Raw genomic sequence first — 10735 nt, 5'->3', positions numbered from 1 at the left:
CTATGCACACTCTGGTGCAAACATTAATTCATCTCTACTTACACTTAACACAATAAACATACTATGTAAATAATTGCTTTATCATCTGGGAAACCTGAAAGAAGAAAGTCTGTTAAGAATGTTAAGTACTGATACATTACTGCCTCCAAAACTATTTCTGATCTGTGGTTGGCTGAACCTGCAGCTGTGGAACCCACAGATCTAGAGGGTCAACTGTACATGTGGCAGAAGTCAGCATTCCATGATGGAACAGCAACCACAAAACTGTGTCTCACTGCCTCAGTTTTCTTGTGCATAAAATGAGGGCATACATGTCTGATGAGATTGAAACTGTTGATGTTCTGGTATCTGAATCTGGTGTTATTATGAAGAAACTAAGTCTAGAGAGTGGCGAAACCATCAAGTCCCTGACAGAAGCCCCGAGTCAGTGGGCTTTGCGGCCCTTCATGTGGAGAGGCTATGCCAGGGCCGATATCTACAGGGTGTCTCACTGTGAGAAATCCTCTGCTTTGTCATTATTCTTTTTGTTTGTGAGACAGGGTCTCATATATCCCAGGCTGACCTCAAACTCATTATGCCAAGGATGACCTTGAACTCCTGATTCTCCTGCCTCCACCTCCGTGGTGCTGGAATTACAGGTCTGCATCATCACATCTGGTTTATATGGTGCTGGAGATCAAACCCTAGGGTTTCATGCATGCCAAGTAAGAACTCTACCAACTGAGCCACATCCCCAGCCCATCCTTGTTCTTTTCCTGACTCCCTGCCGTACTTCCAGCAGTCACTCCATCTCTAATGAACTCATGGCTGTGGAGTTTGGCATCACACACAATGCCGATGGCTTTTGTGGGGCAGGGGCAACATTAGGGTTCTCTCTTGCTGTACATGGAAGCCTGTTAGTAGGACTGGAGTCCTTGTGGGAAGATGGTGAATTACACGGCCTCTGTTTGGGGAAAGAGGGTCAGAAGGCTGGCAGCTGCCAACTTTCAAATGATAAGCAATTTGGGTTGGATAGGCTTCTAGCTTTCCCTATGTGGGTTGAGGCCTGTGGCACTGGGTCTTGCAGTCCTGCTTCCATCTACTCTGTTCTGCAGAAGTGGCAACACTGAGAGGTCCAAAGTACTGGCAGAAGGGTGTGCAGGGGACAGAAAACAGAGGGAAGAGGCACTGCCCTGAAGAAGCAATTCATTTACAAAACAGCAGATTCACCTGTTTATTTTTGGCAGGAAGGAAAACACTGATTGACAATACTTGCCCCTGGAATTGTACATATTCCACACATAGTGTTTCCCAAGTAGCGCTGGATCATCATATTCAAATTTCCAGCACAGAACCGTGGCTACCCAGACACCAACATTGCCACTGCTGGGTGGGGGAGGTGTCCATCTTTAGAGCAGCTCCTGGGAGAATGGTTTAGGAACAATACAATCAGATTTACAGTAAAATAGGAACAGAGGCAGCCAGTGATTTTGCACAGGGAACTATGAGTACATCAGGCCATCTACTTTTCTCAAACCCTGGCATGCCAAGTGTCCAGCACAGCACCTTTAAAAGCAGAGGCACAAACGTCACGAGTGTTTGACCAGGGCTGTGTTTCTGGATTTTTATTAGAAAGCCATCTTTAAAATACAGGGTTGTAAAATGCTGCCAGTTATACACACTTACTAACGTCATTTTTCTACCCAAAGTTCACATGCTGCAACCATGACAAGCAAGTGCCATGTGGGTATCCTCATGTCCCCAAACTCATCTCATCAAAATTACACCGTGTCAAAGGAATCCCCATCTGTGACAGGTGGTGTTAAAGGATACAAATGCATTGTTTACAAACAAGTAGTGCATGAACCCACAGATCAACATGGAGGATTCTAGAATAAATGGAAGACAGAGCACTAACACTGTCAGGAGTCAGGGGCACTCAGGCACCCCCCACTCGAGGTCAGGCAAAAGATGTGGGCTGGAGTCCACAAACCCAAGCAACTCTGTTCCAGATCTTAATGTCAAAAATATTTGCCTAGGAGACTGTTTTAATCTGGTATGGAGACCATGGAAACTTGGGAGGCCAGACGTTTCTTTTGGCTAAAGAGTTGGAGTGTTTTGGTAATTTGGGAAAGATATGGCACAGAGGAGTAGCTAATAGTTTTATTAGGTTTTAAAGCCCATGATTTAATAAAAGGTAAGGATTAAAAACAATACCCGTATTTACCTTAAGAAAATAAACCCCACACATTTGTCTCTTTTCTTGGCCTTATGTTAGAATTCTATTGCTTCATTTACATGTAGATGATTAAAAATATATATATATATATTTTGATTATGTACATAAAGTAGAATCCAGGGCTAAAATAAAAAAAAAATAGGCATTTTGGACTGTGGTCAAATAAGGTGCACAGATTGCAGATCCCTCAGAGGCTCTGCTGCCCACCTGAGACATTTTGTGTCTGTGGAGGCAGGAATGGGGCTCCCTGCCCAGAAGCTCTGGACTACGAGTACACTGGCCCCTACAGTTCCAGAACCATGAGGTGGAGGGTTGGCCTTGAACCTGTGTGAAGTGAATTCCTAGGCTAGATTCCCCTGAAATATTCTGGAATTTCAGTCCACTCTCACTCCTCTTCCAAATAAGGCCCTGTGATGCCAACACAGAAGGGGGCACAGGTAAAGATCTATGGCTCTCATCTGGGCCTCATTCTGAGTGGAGATCAACATATGGCAGATACCACAACATTCAAGACACTTAAGGCAGTGGGGTCGCTTAATGATTGGTTTTCCAAATGAAGGTTTATGGTGTGTCCAGATCTGCCATGTAATGGTCATCTGTGGTAATGGTTAGCAAAGGGACTGTTTCTATTTTAATTGGCACAGGGATTATTGGGTTAGGAACACTCAGGATGTCAGGAGACCTGGTGACTCCTAAATATTTCTCTTCGAAATGCACAGTGGTCCCCAGACCAAAGCACTGTTGGGAGAACATGACTGGCAGCTGGCTTCATCATTTTGTGGGCAAAAGCATAATTTTTTTTTTTTTACTTTGACCTTCAATGTTCAGTCTTGTTAGTGCCAGTGACGCCCATCAGAGATCTGGCTGAGGCCCAACCCACAGAGGACTAAGGCAATGGTGCCAACATGAAAAGGTTCTTTTCTTCATTCTTTGGAAAAGCAGTACTTTCCAGACTGTCTTGTCAAGTGAGTAACATGGCGCTGTTTAAACACTGAACTGGGAAAGGCTGCAAGGAGACCTCTGGGCTCCAAGGAGGAGCCCTTCTCCCTGGTTTGGAGCGCTGAGTCTCACATCTAGACAGGCTTCTCCAACCCTTGACTCAAAGAAGCGGTGCTTCCAAGGAGACTGAGAGATGAACTCGGGCCACAGAAGCCTGGCAGCTGGATGGAGGCCACAGGTTCTTAAGCGGGAACAGTGAGCTTATCACAGGATCTGATGTTGACCGCAGTGTAAAATGAACGCTGCACCGGAGTAGGTGCTCTGACCCTTTTTTGCCTTTGCACCCTTCAGCATTCCTGGTGGTCAGGGCAGAGAAGGGAGACAGTTGGTGCAGTGTGCGACAGGGCGGGGCACCTGTTTCTTTCTGACCCTGTCTGAGTTTGCAGCTTAGCAGTGAGTGGACTCTGAGCATATAGGCACAGTGGCAAAGAACAGTGTAACAGCCGCTGGTCAATTCCATTTGGTGGCAGCGTGGTAGCAGCAAAGAAAATTCCCAAATAGCTCCACGGGTATCCAGCTTTTGGAAAGGAAAGACTTAAAGATCCAAGGGTTTTAGGGTTTCTTGTAACTGTTCTACCCAAACCAATAACAACAGAACGATGACAAAGGACAAACGTGGCAGTTGTAGGAAACCATAGTGATGGGATGGTTAGCTTTCAAAAGGGAAATGCAACCTCAAGACAAATGTTCTCTTCATCAGAAATCGTAATAGAAAGAAACTGTAATAAAGCACTGAGCCACACAATGGCAGACGCTTGGGACTGGATCAGAAATGAGTGGGGACAATGACACAGTCACAAGAACACTGTCAGAGGGAGCCTGAACCTGTAGCATGCCACAGATTGATGGAACACAGTCGCACCTGTTGCAGGGTTGGCTCTTATGACTCACTCCCCTCCCTGACCACCACCACCCCACCACACACATGCTACCAGGTTCTAGAAAATTGTCATGTTCATCTTCTTAGAGTATCTAAGACAATAAAAGACTAAAAGATGTCTGGAAATAGGTTATGTAGTAGAAAAATTAACTCTCAGCTTAAAATAACGTTCAAAAAGGCACTTCATCCTGTAGGAGAGAGATTCTGAGTTGGGTCAGCTGCTCCAAACTGGGACAAAGGGGACAGGTTGTGCTTGGAAGGGAAGGACAGGTGAAAGGAAGTCTGATAGGTACCAAGCTTTTTTTTTTTTTCTTTTTTCTTTTTGGTATGTATTAAGAAAAGCAAATCTGGTAAAATGCATGTCCCTTTATGAAATCTGTTAAAAGAGTTCTTTTTTTTCTTTTAAAATAGTTGTTTCTGTTCTTTAAAAAACAAAACAAAACAAAACAGGTAGGCATGGCCACATTCACCCTGTGGCCCAGAGCACAGTCTCCTCATGGTCCACTTGGGGAGCAGAGGCTGGGCAGGTCCCTTAAGCCAGAGGTTCCGGAGTGCTCAGGTGGAGGCAGGCCGAGGCCAGGGCTACCTGCTGCAGAGTCTGTGCAGCATGCTGTACACGTCATCCTCTTGGCTCAAGCCCTCAAAGAATGGGATGAGGTCCAGTAGCTCTGTGTCTGTCATGTCATCGAACCAGGACTGCACAGGCACCTGCAAGACAGTGTGTGGAGGAGGCAACAGAATGGGACCATCATCGTCCCCACCATCCTTCTGTTAGTTCCCCAGTTCTAACCAGAGTCAGTCCAGAGCTCGTACTAGAGTTGAAGAGGGCTGATACAGGTGCTGGAGATGCCTCAGTAAGGCAGAGTCCCCAGTGTGTGCACATTTGCCTGTTTCATTTTCCCGCTGCAGAAAAAAGTGCCCAGAGTACAAAATAGAGAACTAGCTTACTCACTGCCAGCTTCCAAGATATTTTTATTGCATTGAATCGGCTATTTGCCTGTCAGAGCTCTTGATGCCTCTCAGAGTTCACCTGCCAACCACTAACACCACAGAGTCCACATTCAGGTCCATGGGGTCTCTACTTAAGAGGTACTGTACTATGCTGTGTATGAAGAGAAACAGATAACTTCCACCTGTGGTTAGCAGTAACCAGGTAAGCACGAAAATATAGAATTTTAGGGCATTCAGAAGCCGTGGGCAAAGACAAGATTCCTTTAGCTTTAGGTGGAGGAGGGAGAGGTGACAGCATGTGGCAGCTAGAAGCTCATAGACGAGCTTTATAAGGAAATTTGAGAAGCCGGGTACGGTGGCACATGCCTTTAATCTCAGCACTTTGGAGGCAGAGGCATGTGGATCTCTGTGAGATCTAGGCCAGCCTGGTCTACATAGCAAGTTCCAGGCCAGAGCCTGTCTCAAAAACACCAAAAGATAAAAATAGAAAGATGAAAATCAAAAAGTATTTATTGATTGCCGGATTTTCAGTCCTGAGATGGACTCTACAGTCTCATATGTGTGAGGCAAGTTCTACCACTGAGCTACATCCCTACCCCTGAAAGCTTTAAAGGTTACATTCTGGCCCTTCTACAAATCTAACCAAAAATTCATGGTAATTAAAAAAGTAAACCTGTAAGGACTAATATTAAAATGAGTACCCTAGGGGAAGACGAGGTAATGGGGGTGGGGGGATGGGGAAGCACAAATCAACCAAAGATTATCTACATGTATCTTCATTAGAGCTTAAAAACAAAAAGATTAAAAATTTTCAAAAAACTTTATGTGTATGAGTATTTTGCCTACATATATGTGAGTGCAGGCCAGAAGAGGGCACCGGATCCCCTGGAGTTGGAGTTACAGGTGGTTGTGAGCTGTCTGTTGTGGGTGGTGGGAACCAAACTGAGATCCTCTGGAAGAGCAGCAAGTGCTCTTAACGCTGAGCCATCTTTCCAGCCCCTTCACAGACAGTTTTGATGTTGGAACCAAGAAAATGTGCTCTATAATTAAAATAAAACAAAACAAAATAAAATAAAGTCATTAAGAAAACTGCAGTAAAAACCCTGTTTAATTAATCACAGGAATTAATTCAAGTGATTTAAAAACAATGTCTGACTGTCTCTCCAAGAAACCCTATACTGCATTCAGCCTCTAAGACACTTTTTGTTTGCTTTCTCTTTTCTACTTATTTTTACAATTTATTCTTTGGAAAATTTCATACATGTATCTTGGTCACAGGAAATATGTTTATTTTGTGTGGTATGTGTGCAGGTTCACGTGTGTCACAGTGTGTGTGTGTGGAGGACAGAGGACAGTTTGCAGGAGCTGATTCCTCCCATGCACTCAACTTTCAGAAGTAATTAATATCAGTACCACCACTTAAAAATATGCCACAGAAGAAACTGAGGATGTAATTACAAAATTCCCTTTTTTCCTTTCTTTTATCTGTGTGTGTACAAATGTATGTGCACAAGTGTGTATGAGTACGGGCGTGCGGGTGGAGTTCAGAGCACAACCTTGGCGTTGGTCCTCACCTTCCACTGTTTGAGACAGAGTCTCTTGTTTGTTGCACACATCAGGCTAGCTGGCCCGTACGCTTCTGGAACTGTATCTCTGCCTCTGATCTCACCGCATGAGCACAGTGACTACAGACGTGCACGACTGCATCTGGCTTTATGTGAGTTCTGGGGATCCCAACTCAGTTCTTCATAATTGGGTGACAAGTGCATCATCCACTATGCCATCTCACCCAACCCCCAGATATGTAATTATCCTAAGAATGTTAGGACCAAGCATTTTAGCATGAGATTCAAATGCAGACATTAAGCAGTTAAATAAACTCTGTTATCTTAATGTTGAATTGGAAAATACAATATTAATTTATGATTTAGTTTTCTATCTAGAAATAGTGCCCCCTCTCCTAAGTTCTTACCTATAATATAGCTAAAAGCAAAGAACATCTCAGGAGCAATGAAAGCTCACCTGACTTGCAGTCTCAAATGCCATTTCTACTAACAGGAACCAGGCTCCATGGAAAAATGGCTGATTGCAGGGCAGAAGCAAGAATGTTCAGGGTGAGCCTGGAGTGACTTTTGTCTTTTTAAAAAATATTTTATTTATTATTTTTATTTTATGTGTATGTGTGTATTGCCTGCATGTAGGTAAGTGTACCTGTGTTGTGCAATGCCTGCAGAGGAGAGAAGAAGCTGTCGGATCCCCTGAGACTGGAGTTAAGAACAGTTGTTAGCTGCCATGTGGGTGCTGGGATTCCAGCCCAGGTTTTCTGCAAGAACAGTCAGTGTTCTTAACTGCTGAGCCATCTCTCCAGCCCCCGACTTTTACCTTTTTTATGCTGGTGGTTGAATACAGGGCCTTGAGAACTGCACAAACATGCTCTACCTCTCAGTCACAACGCTCCAAGCCTGCGATATCTTATACCAGGACGTAAGGAGGCTATTGAGGATTATTGCTATTTGAAGGGGTTTCCCTGGTTCAAAGTAAAAATTTGACCTTCCAAAAGAATTAATGAACTGGATTAGGACACCAAAAAAGCCATGAGCTTATAAATATTAAATAAATAAGTAAATAAATATTAAAACTTACTGGCTACTTTTGGAGACTAATAGAGTATCAACTCATTAGTCTGAAACTTCAGAATTAAAGAAAAAGAACCAAGGCTTTTATCCTGCTTTCTCTAGGCAAACATTTAAACAAAGAAATAAATAATAGTCAAAAAAATAAGTAGTCGATAAGGATAAATTTTATTAATTAATTAATTAGTTTTACAAGAATTCTGGCCAGTAAAGGCAGAAATAATGATAAGATTTAGAAAGACTCATTTGCAATTGCCTCCACAATAGTGGGTGTAGGTACTGATTAGCAACCATTGCTGAAATCATGAGGGGAAAGGCTGATGGGTTATTTACAATGATAAATCCGACCAATAGCATCTGAACACAATGATCAACTTTAAATCTTTCAAAGTAAGCAGTCTATGACATGTGTCCTGATAAGATTACATAGGGAGAACACTATATTGCCTTTGTGCTTTTAAAATTTTGAAGCAGGGTCTTTTGTAGTCTGGGATGGCCTCAAATTCACCATACCTGAGGATGACCTTGAACTTCTGCCTCCATCGCTTGAGTGCTGGGATCACAGGCACATGCTACCATGCCTGGTTTATGCAGTGCTAGAGACTGAACCCAGCGTTTTGTACATGCTAGGCAAGTATTGTACCAAATGAGCTGCATGGCTAGCCCAACCTATGACATATTCTTGCTAGAAGAAAAAAGGGGATAGAGAGATGGGGTCAGCTGTTAATAGTGCTGGCTCCTTTTCTAGAGGACCCAAGTTCAGTCCTTAACACCCACATTAAGTGACTCACAACTGCCTGTAACTCCAGTGGATCTGATATCCTCTTCTGGCCTCTGTGGGCACTGCACTCACATGCACATACCCACATACAGACACACAGACACACACACAGACACACACACACACACACAAATAAAAATAAATCTTTAAATAAATAAAAAAATTTAAAAAGAGCAAAAGGAAATGAGTCTGAATTTAACAAAACAGTGGCTAGAAAGTCTAGTTGCCTGCCTAAAAGAGGAAAGGTGTCTAGAAAAACATTAACCACCATCACCACAAAAAACTAGACAAATCCAGAATGCTGGAAATTTCTGTAAGACAAATTAGCAAATCTTTAACAAATTAAAAAAAAAAAAAAAAAAAAAAAAAAAAAAAAAAAAAAAAAAAAAAAGGTAGGGAAGAAGAACCGTTAAGACTACAGAAAACTGAGACATGTTAATTGTAGCAATGCACAGACCTTTAGATCCTGATTCAAACAACTCAAGTGCAAGAAAACATTTCAATATGAACACAGTGTGGAGTATGGCTAACCCAAGAAACTGCTGTGCAGTATGTGGTAATGGAACTGTGATTACATTAAAACATAACCCTGGGGTTGGAGAGAAGGCTCAGCAGTTAAAGAGCATTGGCTGCTCTTGCAGAGGACCCAGGCATGGTTCCCAGCATCTAAATGGCAGCTAACAACCATCCGTAAATACAGCTCCAGGGGATCTGACGACATCTTCTGACCTCTGCAGGCACTGTACTCACATGGCAGACTTACATATATGTGGGCAAAATACATAAAATAATAATAAAAAAAATCCCTATTATTCTTATCTGTTAGAGACACAACCAAATGCATTAGGTGGAATTTGATTGGCTTGTTAACATGAACTTATTTATTTATTTAGAGACAGAGTCTTTCTACATAGCCGTGGCTGGCCTGGAATTCTCTATGTAGACCAGGCTGGCCTTGAACTCACAGAGATCCTCTTGCCTCTGCCTCTCAAGTGCTGGGATTAAAGGTGTGTACCATACCATACCCAGAAATATAAGTTATTCAAATATAAGACATTTTGAATGTTTATTGTTATCCTGGCTAAATGGATGTAGTTTGAGTTTATTTATTTTCCTCGTTATAAGCAGAGCTATAGATTCTGGACTTTAAAAAGGGATGCTTGTAGGCCTGAGAAGCACACATCCTTTCCTGGGAACTACCTGGGTTGAAGGCTTGGTGTGATGACTGTGAACCTGGGTGAACTCTCTCTCCATGGAAATGCCCAGCAGGTGGTGAGAGGATATCACCCTCCTGCTGAGAGCCATGCTGCCCTGGTGCGCAGCCATCAATCAAAGGTGGCCACGCTCCAGGGAGTTTTATGTAAGAAACGTTCCCTGAGGTGGTAGAGGTGACAGTATTACTGGAAGCCATTTCTGAAGTGTTTTATTCATCCTGTTGAAGATACACTTCTAGGGAGGGGGGTTACCTGCTGAGTTTAAGGGGTCATGAAGTTCTGGGCAGCAGCCAACTCTACGAGGTTAAAGACAGAGTCCTCTTGGTAGCAATACTCAAATGCTAAGGAGAGGCAGGCAGACTGAGCACTTGCCAGGCTCAAGCTCTGTTCTAAGCACTTTTCACCTCCATAACACTGAGTCCTTGTGCAGGTGTTCAGAAGTAGTGCTCGCCTGGCAAGGCGGAGCTCAGCATGAGCCTGTGGTCCCACCTCTGGGGATACTTACTGCATTCTCAGGATGGAAGATGTAGGAGGCAGGAGAATTGTCCACAATGATCACTTTGCTCAGCTCCCGTCCCAGCCGACTTAGGTCCTTCACATAGTTTCCACGATGGAAAACACAGGATTCTCTGAAGAGCCGGGCTCGGAACACACCCCAGCGGTCTAGGAGGTCAGCCACAGGGTCTGCATACTATAAAGAAGGTGTCCCAATGAAGGCTGGGTGTCTGGAAGAGCCGGAGACTCTGATCTGATCTATGATACCAAGATCCAGAATACTTTTTTTTTTCCCCTAAGACAGAGTTTCATTTAGTAGCCCAGGTGGACCTGGAACTCCTCTGTGCTGAAATTATAGGCATGAGCCACCACACCAGGTTCAGACTATTTTTGTTTTGTTTGTATGTGCAGGTGCAGGTGCATGTGTGTGCGGAGGCCAGAGGTCAATGTCAGGTGTCTTCCTCTATTGTTCTCCACCTTATTTTTTGAGACAGAGTCTTTCGCTGGACCTGGAGCTCACTGATTCATCTTGACTGGCTGCCTAGCAAGCGCCACAGATATCCT

General features: G+C 43.6%; 1 protein-coding gene across 4 annotated transcripts in view; it reads right to left on the bottom strand.

The window, feature by feature from the left end:
* Positions 1-1199: 1199 nt before the first annotated feature.
* Positions 1200-10735, bottom strand: part of Ctdspl (CTD small phosphatase like) — a 134894-nt gene continuing 125358 nt past the window's right edge. For 3 of the 4 annotated variants that reach the window (XM_008855101.3, XM_029557177.1, XM_029557178.1), the window contains 2 exons: positions 10182-10367; positions 1200-4805 (listed from right to left, as the gene is read on the bottom strand). In XM_008855101.3, coding sequence (XP_008853323.2) covers positions 4680-4805; positions 10182-10367 — 312 coding nt within the window. In that variant the 3' untranslated portion in view covers positions 1200-4679. The other variant, XM_017794865.2, reaches the window with a different exon arrangement.

The sequence above is a fragment of the Nannospalax galili genome, unplaced genomic scaffold, assembly GCF_000622305.1.
Source record: "Nannospalax galili isolate Female #2095 unplaced genomic scaffold, S.galili_v1.0 scaffold2008, whole genome shotgun sequence".
Lineage (NCBI taxonomy): Eukaryota > Metazoa > Chordata > Mammalia > Rodentia > Spalacidae > Nannospalax > Nannospalax galili.
Note: the sequence above shows the minus strand (reverse complement) of the source record. Positions and strands in the feature narration are given on the sequence as shown.